This window comes from Tarenaya hassleriana, unplaced genomic scaffold (genome assembly GCF_000463585.1).
Source record: "Tarenaya hassleriana unplaced genomic scaffold, ASM46358v1 Cleome1, whole genome shotgun sequence".
Lineage (NCBI taxonomy): Eukaryota > Viridiplantae > Streptophyta > Magnoliopsida > Brassicales > Cleomaceae > Tarenaya > Tarenaya hassleriana.
Genome location: NW_010960187.1, coordinates 8,350,613 through 8,367,974, shown reverse-complemented (window position 1 = coordinate 8,367,974; position 17,362 = coordinate 8,350,613). Strand labels below are relative to the sequence as shown.

At 37.1% G+C, this 17,362-nt stretch overlaps 4 protein-coding genes across 5 annotated transcripts in view; all 4 read right to left on the bottom strand.

The window, feature by feature from the left end:
* The window catches only part of LOC104819456 (galactinol synthase 4-like), a 1,864-nt gene extending 501 nt beyond the window's left edge, over window positions 1-1,363 (bottom strand). Inside the window, 6 exon segments of the mRNA XM_010549535.1 lie at window positions 1-2; window positions 5-31; window positions 132-266; window positions 422-742; window positions 882-1,117; window positions 1,161-1,363. The exon segment at window positions 1-2 is cut by the window's left edge and continues 501 nt beyond it. Of these exon segments, the coding sequence (XP_010547837.1) occupies window positions 1-2; window positions 5-31; window positions 132-266; window positions 422-742; window positions 882-1,117; window positions 1,161-1,248 (809 nt within the window). The 5' untranslated portion in view covers window positions 1,249-1,363.
* A 1,847-nt stretch (window positions 1,364-3,210) lies between these two features.
* On the bottom strand, window positions 3,211-6,431 carry LOC104819426 (ADP-ribosylation factor 2-B-like). 2 transcript variants are annotated; one of them, XM_010549503.1, is made up of 8 exons: window positions 6,347-6,431; window positions 5,368-5,537; window positions 4,845-4,915; window positions 4,627-4,746; window positions 4,323-4,441; window positions 4,142-4,223; window positions 3,446-3,489; window positions 3,211-3,233 (listed from the first exon to the last, which is right to left on the bottom strand). In XM_010549503.1, the coding sequence occupies exons 2-7, from the start codon at window positions 5,513-5,515 to the stop codon at window positions 3,484-3,486; spliced, it is 546 nt and encodes a 181-aa protein (XP_010547805.1). In that variant the 5' UTR covers window positions 5,516-5,537; window positions 6,347-6,431; the 3' UTR covers window positions 3,211-3,233; window positions 3,446-3,483. The 2 variants fall into 2 exon arrangements, with proteins under 2 accessions (XP_010547805.1, XP_010547797.1); XM_010549495.1 differs by lacking the exon at window positions 3,211-3,233 and having other exon boundaries at window positions 3,275-3,489.
* A 415-nt stretch (window positions 6,432-6,846) lies between these two features.
* LOC104819418 (1,4-dihydroxy-2-naphthoyl-CoA synthase, peroxisomal) lies at window positions 6,847-9,375 on the bottom strand. The gene is made up of 9 exons (XM_010549484.2): window positions 8,940-9,375; window positions 8,711-8,833; window positions 8,139-8,240; window positions 8,017-8,055; window positions 7,805-7,903; window positions 7,653-7,700; window positions 7,477-7,572; window positions 7,277-7,399; window positions 6,847-7,106 (listed from the first exon to the last, which is right to left on the bottom strand). The coding sequence occupies exons 1-9, from the start codon at window positions 9,216-9,218 to the stop codon at window positions 6,990-6,992; spliced, it is 1,026 nt and encodes a 341-aa protein (XP_010547786.1). The 5' UTR covers window positions 9,219-9,375; the 3' UTR covers window positions 6,847-6,989.
* Window positions 9,376-11,201: 1,826 nt separating this feature from the next.
* On the bottom strand, window positions 11,202-14,075 carry LOC104819411 (polygalacturonase At1g48100). Its single transcript, XM_010549470.2, has 7 exons — window positions 13,547-14,075; window positions 13,016-13,147; window positions 12,689-12,916; window positions 12,568-12,612; window positions 12,277-12,484; window positions 11,984-12,174; window positions 11,202-11,883 (listed from the first exon to the last, which is right to left on the bottom strand). The coding sequence occupies exons 1-7, from the start codon at window positions 13,928-13,930 to the stop codon at window positions 11,491-11,493; spliced, it is 1,581 nt and encodes a 526-aa protein (XP_010547772.1). The 5' UTR covers window positions 13,931-14,075; the 3' UTR covers window positions 11,202-11,490.
* Window positions 14,076-17,362: the final 3,287 nt, after the last annotated feature.

Here is a 17,362-nt window from a genome sequence, read left to right as displayed (position 1 = left end):
CTTTCCCTATGTACCACCATGGCTTGGAACCCTAAAATATCTCAGTTTTGAAACAGAAAACGGATTTCAAGGTTTCTGAAACAAAGATCAAATGGTGGGTTTAGGGAGAGAGAGGGAGAGAGTTTGCTTACAGCTGCACAGTAATGAACCACCTTCACGTTCTCAAGCTCCACGTTCTCGGGGTGTCGCCATAGCATCGCCAGGACAAGGTTGTACACTAGAGGGATTGGTTTGTACACTTTCTCGAAGAACATATTCAGAAAATCCTGCAAATTCACACATACAACTTGTTAGAATAATATCATATATCAGATATATGACTCAATACCATAATCAATATGGTATTTATGGGTTATTTTCACGTTAACTTTCCGATGAAAATCATTGGAAAAGCTTAGTGAAGATTTAGAGATGCACTCGCCTGCTCTGCAAATGGTGTGGGCGGTGTGACCTGTAATGTCTGGAGGAGGTTCTGATAAGTCAAGAAGCTTGGCTCGAACACAAACATTCCCGCGTTGAAGTACAGAGGAGGAGGAGGTCCCATCTCAGTGAGCCACGTGGCGGAATCTGGGCACTGCTGGCAGTAGTGGACGGAGTACTGTGGAGAGTGGCTCCACGTTTTCTGGCAGAAGCAGTCCATTACGGCGTAGAAATACCCGTCTGGTTTCTCGAACAGCTCGTCGATGTTGTCATAAACTTGAATGTCTGCGTCCAGGTAAATCATCTTCCTGTATTCTTGGAACTGGTTGCGTGTTTTTTCACGGGTCACAAAAAGAGCAGAAGCAGTTTAGTTCTCAGAACAAAATCCTCCTCTATATATATGTATATATTACAAAACCATACATACATACATGAGGGAACATGATGATATATATACTTACATTCCATATACGTAGCTTCGAGTAATTGATCACATAATAGGCCATGGCGAACTGAACATGATTATCCGGTGGATAAACAGGCTCGATCTCGCGCACGACGCATCCTTGAGCAGTCAAGATCTGCTTGTGTTCTCGAGGGACGTCAGGTAATACAGCCACGACAAGAGGGTATTCACTTCTAACCTTACGCAAACCCTTTGCTAATCCAACCACTCCCTTCACATAGTCTCCGCTGCCTGCCAAAAACGTCACGTAGGCTCTCCCCGGAGGGGCCGCTGCCTGCCAAAAACGTCACGTAGGCTCTCCCCGGAGGGGCTCGAGCCGCCGCGGGTTTGGAGATCACGGTCTCGGGGATTTCAGGGGCCATTTTAAGCGATTCGAAAGTATTGGGGAGAGAAGTTGAAAAGCTTGAGTGTTTGAGAAGAAACCCAATATAAGCCTTTAAAGTTTTTCTGAGCTGTTCTTGCAAAATACAAAGTGAACCATTAACGTCTCGTTTAAATAAGCGTGGGACGAGGGGTAATTCCGTAATAACTTTCATTTGTTGTCCGTTTTTTTGGTTATTATACGCTTTTTATATTTTATATAAATTGTTAAATTATAGTTTGGCGGTATATATATATACAGAAGGAAATGAATCGAGGAAACCTTGTAAATTATATTTTTATAAAAAAAATTAATATGTTGATATCGTTTTTCAAATCACGACGGACCAATAAAACGTTAGGTATTTTATTTTTATATTTTTGAATATGTCACAAAATGATGTTTCGGTAAGTTTGACAAATAATGTATGACCAAATCGAACATCGAATAGAATGAATACGTTTATTTATGGTTAAAATATTAATAACGAAAACGTTGTATTGTTTATGTGTCAGTTTTTGCTTTGCATAAATAAATAAAATATTATGTGACAACATTCTACATAATAACGCTTTCCATAAAGATTTATAAATTAAAAAGTTTTAAAGGAAAAGGTAAAAAGGAAAAGGATATTTTTCATTGAATCAAACAGCTTTTTTCCGTTTTAAAATAATTTTTTAACAACAAAAACGATCATTTTTTAAGACTCGCTTCCTATGTGAGCAAAAAAATAATAATTTTGGTTAAACAATAAACATTTATAATAATTTTAGAATGAAAAATCCAAAAAATATTTAAATTACAAATCAAATAATTTCAATTTTTTTAAAAATATAAAAATATCATTATCATTTCACTTAAAAACAATACTATACATATATATGTATATACACTCACCAAATTCATAATAGATATGTCATCTACATCTTTTAATTCATATATATATTTGTAAATGTCTTTTCAAATATTTATGCGTGCGTGGCTTGAGCCAAGAAGATTTATTTGTCATTTTGTTTTAAATAATAAATAAATTTTTTAAACCGACCAATTAATTGTTTTACCGTTCAAATAATGGAAAATTGAAAAGATACGCAAAGATGATCTGTGGAAAAGCTTCGAGAGACTACTTTGCTTACAACGTTTATCAGATAATCTAATATATCAATTAAATTAGGAAACATCAGTGGCTAGTTTCGGTCATGATGTTGGCAACATCTTTCCTACTTTTTTAAATTGCAAACAAAATAAATAATTTTTTAAAACATATATTTATTAATGTGAGATAAAAATCAAGGTATTTCCACGTAATGAAACTTCAATTTTCATTGAAGATCATGGAGAGGCCGTGTAGAGGCACACACAACCCATATATATTATTTTTATTAACATCAAAGATTAAAAATTCCACTATTTATATTTTCTCTAAATCCTATTATTAGGAAAATCCCATGTAAAAAGAAATATATACTATTGTTTAGATTGTTGATCGAAATCAATAAAAAGAAATGATAACAAACATTTTGTAGTGGATAACAAACTCCACTAAACCTAACCATATGAAGCGACCAATAACGATGAACATGCATGCAAAATTTTACGTAACTAAACCTAACCTGGCTTGTGTACGCTGTGCTTGCATGTCTTTTGTGTATTTGCTGACATTACGGTATTAACATCGTGTTTATGCTAATCTAGTAATTTCAAAAAAAAAATCACCGCAAATATCTTCTTTTTTTGGCAATGGAATTCTAGCATTATATATATATACCCGGACAAATTCGGAGATAACGGTCAATTAAAACATTTTATTATTTTTCAATTCTTTTCATATTGATTTATATTCATTTGAGTTTATATAACCAATTGATTTATAGATTAAACTCAAGACTAGATATGGTTTGTATACCATTTGCTCTGATTTTACATAACAAAACCGAAATATTCACTTATGGTTTCAACACAATAAGAAACTTATCGATTTTGAACCTGAAACAGGAGAAGATGAGAGTGTAAAAGTCTTGGAAGAATATCGCAATCCCAAAATTAAAATCACTTTCTTTAGCAAACATATAATAATATCATAGACCACAAAAAAAAAAAAAGGGTGAAACTGTTTTTCTTTTCTTAACAAAGGAAAGGAAAAAAGAAAAGATGGTAATAATACTTCAGCGCTGCGTCAGAGAAATTTCTCAACTCACCTCAAAATCTCCGGCCTTGCCTCAATTCATGTAACCCCTCAGGCCTTGCCAGAAAAAAGAAGACCAACGAAAGGAAACCCAATTAATAATACCGTTTTGCTTCGTATTAGCGTAAATTAATGCATTGGAATGACCGATATAGGCTTAGACACGGGCTGGATACCCGTGCTTTTGGGGTGTACAGACCCAAATCCCCGTCTTTTCGGGTTTTGGAAATCCAAATATATCTTCATACTTTCGGATACTCAGTGATACCCCAAATATCCGGGTATAATTTGGACCCTAACTCCACCATAAAAACTAGCTTACGATTAGGAGTGGAGGTTAACCCTCCTTGTATATTAGTCCCAAATCTCTCTCTCATATACTCAAACACGCGGCCCCACGCTGCGAACCTAATCCTAACCCTAGGCGAGTCCGGCGACGGATATATGCAAGTACGGGTTTTCACCGTCCAACACCTAAACCCGAAGGTTGACCTTCACCAGACCCATACTCGTCTGATTTTCGGGTCCCGACTCATGGGTCAGGTTGGTTACTCGAAAATACAAGTTCACCTGCCCAGCCCTAGATCTACCATAGCATAAAATAAACTTTTAATTCCTGAAACTGAGCAGCCTAGCAAACCGAAAGGCGATAATTCCCCGGTTGTTTAAAATGATCTACACAAAAGAATAGGCATTAATAATGGCATACTTTGTTAGCGATGTTGTTGGAGAGCCAGTCCAGACCCTCGTAGAGCCCCTCACCAGTGGTAGCACATGTGCTCTGGATGTACCTGGATAAGATACATAATAAACATGTAATGTGTATCGGTGCTAAAGTCAAGTCGAATCGAGATGAGTTAAGGAATGTCGCAAGAGAAAAAACAAATCACCAGTGACGCTGCCGGAGAGAGTGGAGGCCGAGCTTATCAGTTATCTCGGCAGCGTTCATCGCGTTTGGCAGATCCTGCTTGTTGGCAAATACAAGCAGCACCGCGTCACGTAGTTCATCCTGCATAAACAATCATTACAGATCAAATCTCATAAGTGAAAAATCCATGGAGAATATTTGTTCTTGGTCATATATGGTGTCGTGATATTAGTGTTATATCAAGAGAAAAGGTGCCATAAATCTAGTTTTCTTATTTGTGCAAACTCTTTTTTAATGAAACAAAAGCAGAAAGGGGAATAACTTACCTCGTTCAACATCCTGTGAAGTTCATCCCTTGCCTCAACAACACGGTCTCTGTCATTGCTATCCACTACAAATATCAAACCTTGTGTGTTTTGGAAGTAGTGCCTCCACAAGGGACGGATCTACAAAGACGATAATTCAGTACCTCTTTTCATTATGTTTCTCTCTCTTTTTTTTCACATTTCATGGAATTTCATAAGAAAAAACAGATAACTCAAACCTTGTCCTGACCCCCGACATCCCAAACGGTGAAGCTGATGTTCTTGTATTCAACTGTCTCCACATTGAACCCTGTCAAAGAATACTCATCAAGTCTAAGCATGTTGGTCATTAACAAATTTTCCTTACAATAGAAACTAAATTGTCGGTTCAAGTGGATTCCACTGGTGTACAAAAATTTCTATACAAGCATGTGCATGGTGGGCTTATAGAGCTCCCGAAGTTTTCCTTGCACCAGTAGGAATCTATATGATATTACAGTCCATCAACTGATTCCAACCACCAGAACCAATTTTCCAGCATAGTTTAAAAGAAATTCCACAATCTATCAGTTTTACGAAGAGTATTTGCTTGGAAAACAATTTCAATACATAGGAAATCCCCAACAACATAAAAAAAAAAACATGATCCATGAAAGTGAACTAGAGAAGACTATTGACCAGACCAAAAAGCATTACAAAAAGATGACCAGCTCAAAATAAAAATCTAAATTTGCAATAATCATTCTGTTTTTAAGGACATACCAATGGTGGGAATGGTGGTTACGATCTCACCAAGCTTGAGTTTGTACAAAATGGTCGTCTTACCAGCAGCGTCAAGACCCACCATAAGAATGCGCATCTCCTTCTTGGCAAAAAGCCGGCTGAAAAGCTTGGCAAATGAAAGGCCCATCTTCCTTCAGCTGGTGGTGACCCTGAAATAACCAGAAGGGAACAGATCATGAACCATAAACATCCTCATCACAATTCTTCAAACTTTTTTTTTCACATTTTCTTTCTAATCCTCAATATTCATATACCAAGTTTTGAAAGAGAAAAAAAACCATAAGGACAAACAGATCAGAAGCAATCACAATAGAATCTATCAAATCATCCTAACATGATGAGCACTTCAATCTGACGTTAACACAGAATTCAGCACTTTTGCTTTGTTTTTTGCAAAACATGGATACATTGGGATCCACATAGTAGTGGATTAGCAACAAGAAATTTATGATTCAAAAAGAAAAATCACAAATTTTAAGTGAATCAAATCGTAAATTATATCAGAGCCAACCTGAAACAAAGAAATAATGAATAAGATAAATTCCAAACGAAATGATCAACCATTATTTACATATTTCACGAAGATCCAAAAACCAGGTTTTAGCACAGACTCCAGGTATCGCAGATATCCATTGATAAATAAAACGATCGAAGTAGATTCGACGTGTTCCATGGAAATTCGGATCAGAAGCTTCAAATCAAGAATTTGAAAACAAAAACCATTAAATCTGGCCACAGGATCAGAAAACAACACCGAATTCAGACAGTCTTCGAACCACACAAATCGCATTTTCAGAAACACCGAAGAACAGACAAAGCAAGCGAGATTTGACCTCTTCGGAACAAGAAATCCAACACACTCCTAACCCAAACAATCGATGAAATCTCCATGCGATCGAAATTCAGATCCAGGAAAAAAACAAATAAAAGCTTGAAGATCTGAAAGGATGGAGACTACCTTTCGAAATTGATGCGAAGGGATCTCCGAGAGCGAGCGAGCGAGATAGAGAGGGGGGGCTTCAAATCAACGCGAAGACGTGATGACTGAATCCATATAAAATGTACTTTCCTAAAAGGAAATTTCCAAAAGCACCCTCTCATTTCAGAATAATTTGAAATTCTACCACACTTAAATTTCTATTGACAACAGGACCCCAAATATTTTGTTTTTTTTTTTATGGCAAATGAAACCAAATATTTGTTGAATAGCCAATTTTCTCGGATTCTTGGTTGGTTAGGTGTCAGTCTGTATCCATCTCGTGCATGTATTCGAATTTCAAGAATCGTCGATATCTGTCTTGAGTGTCCAAGACTTTGGATTTGGTCGGTCAGTTCGTCTTCGACAAAAACTTGAACCACGGGTTCGATTACGCAGACACGGATAGATCGTTCGAAAAGTCCGAAACGAAATCGGGTAACCGACCCGTATCCACCCCTAATCTTATGTTGAACTGAAACTCATTCACCACAAAAATTTTATTCTCGAAAGCATCAAAAACTAATTCAAAGAGATTCATAACTTACAAAATGTTTCATGTAATAAATTGAACTTAAAGAAACATTTCAACGACTATGAACGGACGACTGAAACTCCGACAATGTCAAGGTCGCCTCGGAAATTTCGAGAAATCCGGTGGCCGGCGTTGCATATAAGCCGTTCTTCCCTCGTTTCCTTCTCCGGTTCCGTAAAATATAAGCGTTGCATTGCCTCCAAGCTCCTGTTTAAGAAACACATATATGAGACATACAACACCTAAAAGATCGTCCAGAAGCTGTGGTTGCAGACAACATTCTTGCAAGAGAATTACAGTTAAGTTGTAACCGAGCAATATCTACTTTTGTTCCTCGTATCTCGTTGAGGAATTTTGAACGAGAAGAGGGTATGTACCTGAAGTCCCGCGTGGCCATCATCGACGGCGTTAAGAGCTGCCTTAAGTACACGAATGGCGGTGGGGCTGTTCCGAAGGATTTCTCTGCACCATTTCACTGTTTCTTTCTCCAAATCGTCGAGCTGGAAATCGAAACACAAGGCAGGCACTGAAGAGGGAAAGAAAAACATGATAGAAAGGAATGTTCTTGAGATATTACCGGTACAACTGCATTGACAAGTCCCATTTTTTCTGCTTCGGAAGCAGTGTAAAACCTCGTCATGAACCACATTTCTCGTGCCTTCTTCGGTCCAACCTAACATTTTTTTTTTGGACAGTCAGTGTAGTTAAATCAAAACTCTTCATCAGGACAGTGTTTACAAACATTAGCCATACCAGACGAGACATGATAGAACTCCCGTAACCAGCATCAAAGCTCCCAACCTGCAGCAAGAAAGGCAAGACACGATTGAATAAAGACGAACAATTGTTCAATTACCAATCTGAAGCAGATTTTAACATAGACCCGAGAGAAATGAGGGCAGCACCTTAGGACCAGTTTGGCCAAAAATGGCGTTATCGGCTGCAATTGTTAGATCACAGACCATGTGTAACACATGCCCTCCTCCAACAGCATAACCAGCAACCTAGCTCAGTTAAGAAGCAAATAGATTTGCTCTTTAGCAACATATACAGGGTAAAAGCTCGTTGCAAAAGACGACAAAAAAGAAACTACGAAAGGTTGTGTCTCAAGGTTTACCATTGCTATAACAGGTTTTGGCAGCCGGCGAATTTGGACCTGAGTAGGGAGAGAAGTTGGAGAGTGAACTATATATATGTGTAAATATATATAGAAAGATGGAACCTTTCATGGTTGCATACCTGAAGGTCAAGAACATTAAGACGGCCGACATCCTCAGGGTCAGCATACCCGTCTTGTGTTCTCAAAGCCTGGTCACCGCCGCTGCAAAATGCTTTGGTTCCCTGAAATTATCGATGTCGCTAATTCAGACCAAGAATTTCACAACAGAACTAACACATTGATACCGTCGAAAACATAAGAAAAAACATCAAAGACTATACTATCCAACCACCATTTCCAAAAGAAATGAACTAGCTTTCCCTCCATCTTGGCTCCAAACTAGGAACTGCTCCTCAGTACTTCTCCCCAGAATAAACTAGAATCTTGGGCCAACATCAGTCATAGACAGGACAGATTCCATTTCTAATGAGTACCCATCACCAAAATCTTTGATTCTTTCTATTCTTCCTTCTTTTGTGAATAGAAGAAAAAAACTATCATCTTCAATGTTCACCAACATACATTGACAAACTTTTCTCTGTTTCTTCTATTCATCACCGCTTCTGTTTACTAGAGATAAGCGACTAACTATGAACTAAAACGTTACCCATAATGGCAAGGAAAACACAGAAGCTGAGGAAGAACACTGTACCTGACCAGTGAGTATGATTACTCCAATGGAGCTATCGTCTCTGGCATCATTGAACGCACGCATAAGCTCCTTCACGGTCTGAGGCCGAAACGCGTTTCTTCTCTCAGGCCTGTTTATCGTAATCTGCATCCCAAGAAAACGCAAAGGAAGGAAAACCTCAATTCGAAAAACCCACCAAAAAAAAAACTTTACTCTCTTGGGTATTTCCCCGAACAAGTAACCGACGAACCTTCGCAATGCCTTCACCGACCGCTTTCTCATAGATAATGTCGATGAGCTCCTTCCCGTCGCCGGAACCTCCATCATCGCCGGCGCGAGCGACTCTCCTCCAAACGACTTCGTGCGTCGGCACTTCACCGTGAACCCTATGGAAACTGTCGTTCATCGAAGAAGCGTTGCAGAGCTCAACAGAGCCACCGCGAGTAGTATCCCATCCGACGGGGATGAGATGGTTGGTGACGGCGGATATTCGCCGACTCGCCGCGTCGAGTTCCTTTGAATCCGCCATTGGAGAAGGAAGATACGAAGCAAAGAGCTTAGACGATCGGATATTTCAAGGCATGGACTTTGACGATGGAGAAGATGAGACATTTTATCATCAGATTTAAATCTTAAATAACAATCATGTTTTTTTTTCAAAAAGATTGAAGGCGTTGAAGGTCAGAGGAAGTGGACAGAATTTTTTCGCGCTTTTGTTTGTTGTTTGATTCCGATCGTTTGGGCGATAGGATAAGATAAGGCGAGACGCAGCAGTTGCGTTTTTCAAACGCGCGTTTTGGATTCAGTCGTTGTCAATTTTTTGTGTTTAAACCTCTAAACTTTGGTACAGCTTCTAAATATTCCCTAATCTTTGGTTTAGTGACATAAACTCCCATTCGCAGGGTGGAAATTGAACCACCAAATAACAAGTTCTCGATTTCAACGTGGTTATTAAAAAATTAATAAAGATCGCGTTTCTTAATAACGACATGAATTAATATGAGCCTCGAATCTTCAATTATAATGTGAAAATTATGAATTATTATGTGAAAAATATGGTATTTGTGGAAGTTTAATACAAATTTCTATTTCTAAACGTTCGAAGACTACTATCCAACACCATGTCCCGTCATCGAGAACGTTCATTAAATAAGATCGGACCTTTTTGCCTTAGGGTTTAAAGAGGTGGAAGAAGGGGATGACATTGTGGCAAAAGGTTGGATTTTTTTTTTTTTTGCTGTGTACATATATTTACCTTCGAGAGTCTTCTTGAATCTGGTGAAACTGTAGAAGATCGGAATTTTAGGGTTTGTATAAGGAAACATTGATTTTTTATTTTTATTTTTATCTTTAAAAAGAGGGCTTTTGGATTTGAAATCCGTACTTGTAAAGATTGTGAAAACTTCCAAAACTTGTAAAAAGTTCACAACTTTTTGCAGATTGTGAAGGATTTTTAGAAACCCTTGATTCAACAACGCTGGATTTCCAATGGGTTTCGAACTCGTAAAAGACTGTGATGTGCTGAGCCTTCTTGTTCACACTGTCGAAAGCTAAATATGGATGAGACAATCAATCATGTTTATGTGAAATGTAAATGTGGGATTGTGTATATTCTGAGGAGGTGAAGATTGAAGATTCCAAGTGTATTGCTTTGCCTCTGAATCTGCTTGAAAGAGTGAGAATGGAAATACAGAATCAATTTCTTGGGCAAGGGCTTCACATGGAAGCGACCAACTTAGGATCGTTAGGTAGCGGTCTGGACCCAAGCCATATAGGCATTGTAGCTTAACCACCCATTTGGACAGCCTAGGCAGCATTAGATTTGGATTTGCATTTGCTGTAGAATCCTCTTAGATGAGGGATCGGTTATTGGCCCGCTAAGCCAAGAACCCTCCTTCCCTGATCTGGAAAAGTTAGGTAAAATGTTTAGAAGTTTCCGGGCAATGTCGTCATGTTACAAGTTCAATGTACGTATAATCTTCTTGTTTTGCTTTGAACCTATGTGACAGAAAAGTTGAAATTTTGATATGTTTGGTGAAAGGGTGAGTTAGGGCATATACTAATAATTGGATGCGGGTAGGACTCTAATCCTTTTAGATACATCGGTCTGCTAGTCCTTCTTGCTTAAATCTTCCATCAAGTTCGAGGTTTTAGAGCATTTTTGCTGAAACAGAAGTTGATTTGTCATGCACTGGCTTGATTAGCATTCTTGTCCACGACTAGAATAGTACAATGGTTCTTGTTACATCACCGAGTAATTGTATGTGTCTGTTTTAAATGTACTTGTACGTCTGTACATACGCATATACATATGTGTCTAAATTCCTGTTTTCTTGGTTGACGTATCCTGACCGAAGAATTTGCTCTATTTGTTGTTTTATCTGTGAAACCTTAAAAGGACTGCAATGCAGCCTAATAAGTTGCAGAGAACAAAGAGTTACGAGATCGTAACTCGCATGTTCTTTCCACCGTTTTCAAGCTACCGATAGATATTTACGCTGCATATTCGAGGTACTCTATATATTGTGTAAAAAACCAATCGAACTATATGTGATACAACAATATACATACTGCTTATCAAGCACTCAGGCTAGTTGCTCTCTCTCTCTCAAGGGAGAGTCTAAAGCAACAAACAAGCCTGCCTTACACTAAATTTCTACCCTCTTAAAACACATCAAATCACTCTCAAACAACATAGAATCGATATAACACGCTTATAGTAATCTGTATAGCGTAATAGGGTCACTAAAGATATACAATGGATCATCTGAATTCCACTCCATTTGGTTACTCTTGGCAGGTTAACAGAGATCATGGTCGGACTGAACTCTGTTCCTCGAGGGTTTTCCAATCTGTAAGCAATCAATAGGAGGAACTGTTGGTGTACTGAGCTCTCCAAAGGTCTGCCAACAAAAAGGGTCATACATGTGATACAATTGTTGCATTGGCTTTAGCTCAATGGAGGATAGCTGCACGTCTACGCAGGGGAAGTTGTCACTGCAAGCGAAATGCACGGGTTTCACAGTGTAAGTGCCTCTTATCTTCTCGTAGGTGACTCCATTGACAGCCACAGCAGATGTCTGGTTCTTGCAACTGGCGTGGTCACAGTAGAACTGGTCTATCACTATCGGGAGTTGAACCTCCGAGACTTGAATGTTCGAGAACAGAACTCCTTGCACCGAGCCTGATCCGCCCTGCGGTTTGCATATCCCGGAATCATTTTCTCATATGTTTGAACTAATGGAACAGATATTGAACCCAAGTTTTATTGGATCTTGGAGAAGATTTTGTTACCTGCCATGTCTTGATCCTGACAGCGGTCATTGTATTGTGAAAATTTACATCTCTGACTGTGATGTTGGAGACGCAGGCTTTGGTACTATCTCTTCCAAGGCTCCCAATGCTGATACCGTGTCCCGGGCCACAGTTCACATTGTGTATGTACACATTCGAGCAACCCGTTTGAATAGATATGCAGTCATCTCCTGCACAAGGTGATTGATTCATCAGCCTTCTATCCATACATTCTCTATGCTGAGAAGCCTTCAACTTGTTTTTTGTTGTAGTTCTGCTCAATCAAAACTTACCACAAGCAAGAGTTGAGCTGTGAATGAGGACATCTTTGGAGTTCTGCAAGTGTATCCCATCTGTGTTTGGACTATCTCCAGGTGAAGACACACTCATGTCATGCACCAAAACCCCGACACAGTTATCGAACTTGAGATGGCATTGTGGACTGTTCTGGATTGTGATTCCTGTCACTGTCACGTTAAAACTCCCGTAGAACCTCAGCGCCTGAACCAGTATGGCAACGGCTGTTAACTAATGTCCCACCTGTCGGGATCAGACAAATTCAAAATTATCTCTTAAACTCTTACTGTTGGTTTGATGCTCGGCATGCTTCCACTGAGCTCACTTCTCACCTGTCAGGATCAAACAGATTCAGTCCCTTATCAAAACCAAGAATCTTTCAGAGATGAAGAAGAAGAAGGTAGTTACCGGCATTGGTGGGCGTTCTTGAATAGAGTTGTTTAACGGTACAATGAGTTTCGACTCATCGTCTAAGGGATCTTCAAAGGGGTAATCTTGCCACCACCCAGAGCCTCTTCCATCGATAATACCTTTCCCTTGTACTGTGATACCTCTCAGCTTCGTGAACTCAATCCACCACAACAACCCTCTTCCCCATGACTTCGAATCCATTGGTGCAATGATCGTCCCGTCAAGCTGGAATGTAAAGGTCAGATCTTTCATTCATAAAGGCCTTAAAGCTTTAACCTTTCACAACAAATTTCACAATCTCTGATGGGAAAGATCAAACCCCACCTGAAACACTATGTTGGCTTGACAGTAAGGACCGGAGAAGGAGATTGGACCGACGAGGAAAACGTATTCATTCGGTACGACCATCGTTGAGGCCTCGACTTTGCAGGCGGCCGCCCAAGCCGCTTCAAACGCCTGCATTGCATTCTCCATTTGTTAGATTCCTCTGTCATTAACTCAGTTTAGTTAACACTGATCACCTTTTTTTTTTGGCAGACCAAACACAATTCTGGTCTGAATCACAAGCTTGTAAGTGTTCATGCTCTGTGGTCCCCTCATAATTTGGTATTTCTGTTGTCACTTCTTTAATATTCTTTTGTCTCTTGTCTCTTCTTTCCTCTTAATAACGTCTTTCCAATGGAAAAAAAGTAAAAAAGTTTTGAACTTTTTGTTAAGAAACCTTTTCTTGAGCTCTGAGTTTTTGCTCTGTTTCTTCTTGTTCGCGAGAGAGTTGAAAGTATCACCTCAATGATCTCTTTAACCACAAGAAACCGAGAAAACCCCCCATTGGATTGAATTGTACGGAAACATTACCTTAGTATCATCAATCTTGCCATCGCCCTTTGCTCCGAAATCCAACACATTGAACACCTTTGGGGGTTTAGGGGCCGACCCATAACCCTTTTTCGGGGGCTGAGGCTGTGGAAGAGGCGAGTCGTTAGGGTTCTTTGGAGGTTTTGGCTGTGGTTTAGGTTTGGATTTGTGGTAATGGTGGTGAGAGCTGTGATGGGCGTTTCCATGGCTTCTAGGTTTCTTGCTGGACAAGGAAGTGGACTGGGCGGAGGAGGAGGAGCTTCTGTTGTGTCTCCAATGCCTTCCTCTTCTCGCAATGCAGATCTCAAGAGTTGCAGACCAGACAAGTAACGCCAGTAGCAGCATCATTGTGATGCTTCTCTCACTTTGTCCTCTCCTTATCATGTTTGTTCTCTGTTCCACAGGACAGGAGAGAGAGAGAGAGAGAGAGAGAGGTTTTTCGTGTGTGTGTTTTGAGGGAAACAAATGGGGGTTCAGGATTAAATAAGGAATGGGGAGGTCCAAGAAAATAGAACGTTCACGGGATATATCAAATGAGAATTCATGTTGTAATTAAAATATTCCCAAATATGTCTGTTTTTTCTTTGAATAAAAAAAAACTCCAATATGTTACCATATCATTTGCTTTGCTAAATTTTCAATCAAATCAAATAGAAACGTCATTACCATAATAATCTGTATATATTTAGTCGCCAATCATCTAATCTTAGTCTAAAAAAATTATTAGATCGGTTTAATTCCGATTTAGTTATTACAGAACTGACATTCCATCCAAGTAAACTACGTTTGCATTTGGTGTGTGTATTATCAAACCCCATATTTGGAGGAAGCGCTAAGTGTACGCCACGTGTAGGGTTTTGATTGGTTGCGGATTCGTCTAATTGTTTCGCAAAGACAGCACCTCATCTACGCCAAAATACACATGTATGTTTTGTATGTATGTATGTATGTATGTATGTATGTATGTATGTATGTATGTATGTATGTATGTATGTATGTATGTATGTATGTATGTATGTATGTATGTATGTGTTCTTGATGGATTCATTAAAATATTTCACTCTCTTTTAATCCTAACGAATTTCGTAATCTTTACTATCTTCACGTAAATATCCATATCCGATATTGTTTCTCTTAGGCATTTATATACGACTTTAAATAAATAATAATCGATAAATTCATACGTTAGTGATCGCGTATGAATTCAAATTCATGCGTGATATATCACTATCTACAACCTTCTAAAATACAAAACTTTTTCTTTCAAAAATAAGATTAAACAAAATATATTGCAACATTAAATTCTAAATATGATAATTACCAAAAAAAAAATTCTAAATATGAATGAAACAATCTATTATCTATCTATGCCCGTGTTGATGATATCGACAACCCGACAAATAAAAAGAGAGAAAAGCCTTCATAAAAAGTCTTTTCAAGAATCGAGCTCATTAGAATCCCAAGGCTGAAAATTAAATCGCGATATATAATTAAAGAATTTTTTTTAATAAAAGGGGAATAAATAATAATTCGCCATATTAATTTTTATTTTTGAAGGAAGAGACACGTGAGTGGGTCTATATGTTGTCAAAGGGGGGCAGTGATTATAACGCATCTCTTGGTGCTCACATGCATCCCTTCACGGGCTTCGCTTTTGTTTTTATTTTTATTTCCTCATTCTATCATTCATTTTATATTTCTTATATTATTCTAAAATAACGAGGGAATCTCAAATTTCAAGTAACCATCCAGGAATAATAATTCATATAAGAACAAACGGAAAATATGAAGAAAAACTTTATGTTTATTCACTCAGAATATTAAAAAAAATCTTTAAATGCTAATTGCCATCTTTAAATATTAATTACCATCTAAAAACCAAGAAAAGAAAAATTACTCAAAATCAAAATCAGAAGAAAAAAACAAAGTAAAGAATTTACATTTCGAATACAAACTGAAGATAATCGGATTCGAATTTATTAGCCATATAATTTAATTACTAAAACATGGTCATTTTATTATCTTTATATATATATATATGTGTGTGTGTGTGTGTGTAGTCATTGATCAATAAAGTAATAGGAATCATAATAATATTTCTCTATCAGAAAATTTAAAAAAAAAAAACATAAATTTTCCTTTATTTTTCAAAAGAATTCTTTGTGATTTTTTTATGTAAAAGATTATTTGTATTAAAGTAAATTGTTTTTTTTATCCTGTGGAAATAAAAACAAAAGGAAAGGCAACAGAAACAGAAAGTAACTGAAACTTGTTGCCTAGGTAACTGATTATGTTTTCACTGTAGTATTTTTCTTAACTGAAATTTGCGCACTTTATTATTTTTCTTTTGGGGGTTTCCCCCTCCATATATGTATTAATATTCATTTCCCAATAAAATTAGTGAAAATTATGATCGTGGCAAAAATAAGAGTATTAACTCAACGTATCATACGTAATATAAAGCCCTAATTAAGTACACTGATTTGTTCATAATAACTGCAATTTATTGTTATTTTAGCATTTGATTAAAAAAATTTAAAAATGTGGCGATATAATCGTCATATGGATGTAAATATCGAGAATAGACATATAGTAATAACAACAACAACAGATCGTGGGCGAGTAGTCAAGTTTGAGATATGAGGTAACTCTACTTTGAGGTCGAGTGTTCGATTTCTGGCTGGTGGGGAGGGAGGTAATTTCTGGGTTTATATGATCCATATACAAAGGCTGCTCTCGGGCCGGAGATTTATCTAGTCAACGCGTCCGAAGGGTAGCAGTTAGGGGTCCTCCGTTATTAAAAAAAAAAGTTTACAGCAATATATCAAATGAAAATTTATAGTAATAACTAGAGTTATAATAAATAGAATCGAATAATATATAATGGTATTTGAATTGATTTTTTTTTTATATAAAATTTATATAAATGTAGTTGTTTTTATGAAAGAGGCAAAACCTAACTAATACAAAAATAGAAAATAAATATTTTTTCATAACATTGAATTTATACAAAGTAAACTGTTTAACAGGTATAATTTTCTTGAATTTGAAATTTCAAATAAAAAATTAAGCGAGCCAAAATAAGAATTATTCTAATAGTACATAGTAGGTGACAAAAACAATAATAATTGGGGACGAAAACATACAAGATCAACAACAGAAACATGACATAAATACACGGACACGACTGTGCAAAATCACGTACGGATAATAAAAAAAACCATTTTTGGGATTCAGAAAAAGCTTTGTGCGCTCATAGTTTCTATATTTTTTTTTCTTTATATATTTATTTCAGAAAATAAATAAATAAATAAATAAATAAATAAAGGAAAAGTACAGAAAGAAGGCTCAACTACCACAGTTGTCTAAGTACTTGTGTTGTCCTAATAAAAAAATAAAATGCAAATAATTTGTCCTTCACGTGAGAGTAAATTCATTAAAATAATCACTAAGTCTTCAGAAAAAAAATATCACGTGAACAAAAAAAAACACAAACAAGTTCGTGTTAGAAAAAAATAAATAAATAGATAAACTATGCTTGAGTTGTGAGTATTTTCTGATTTCTCTTATGCAAATAAAATCAAATCATCACATGAAACTTTTTATTTTGACGAGCACATACATATTTACCCTTTGAAACATTTACTTGTTAGTCCAAAATCATAATTCACCCTAATAATAATAATAATAATAATAATAATAATGGTGATGTTAATTATATATATGTTTTACGGTAGACGAAGAGCATGGAAAATAAAACAATATAAATCTATTAACATTAATTCGTAGGGAAATATACTACAGAGTAAGAAAAAA

Excerpts from the sequence above, each read along its gene's own strand:
- LOC104819426 (XM_010549503.1), bottom strand. The coding sequence starts at position 5,515 with ATGGGCCTTTCATTTGCCAAGCTTTTCAGCCGGCTTTTTGCCAAGAAG. Across the intron at positions 4,916-5,367 it reads AACCACCATTCCCACCATTG|GGTTCAATGTGGAGACAGTT; the intron begins GTATGTCCTTAA and ends ATTCTTTGACAG. Across the intron at positions 4,747-4,844 it reads ATGTCGGGGGTCAGGACAAG|ATCCGTCCCTTGTGGAGGCA; the intron begins GTTTGAGTTATC and ends TCGTCTTTGTAG.
- LOC104819418 (XM_010549484.2), bottom strand. The coding sequence starts at position 9,218 with ATGGCGGATTCAAAGGAACTCGACGCGGCGAGTCGGCGAATATCCGCC. Across the intron at positions 7,904-8,016 it reads CAAAACCTGTTATAGCAATG|GTTGCTGGTTATGCTGTTGG; the intron begins GTAAACCTTGAG and ends TAACTGAGCTAG. Across the intron at positions 7,573-7,652 it reads GTTCTATCATGTCTCGTCTG|GTTGGACCGAAGAAGGCACG; the intron begins GTATGGCTAATG and ends AAAAAATGTTAG.
- LOC104819411 (XM_010549470.2), bottom strand. The coding sequence starts at position 13,930 with ATGATAAGGAGAGGACAAAGTGAGAGAAGCATCACAATGATGCTGCTA. Across the intron at positions 12,917-13,015 it reads AAGCCAACATAGTGTTTCAG|CTTGACGGGACGATCATTGC; the intron begins GTGGGGTTTGAT and ends TTTACATTCCAG. Across the intron at positions 12,485-12,567 it reads TGCCGAGCATCAAACCAACA|GCGCTGAGGTTCTACGGGAG; the intron begins GTAAGAGTTTAA and ends ATACTGGTTCAG.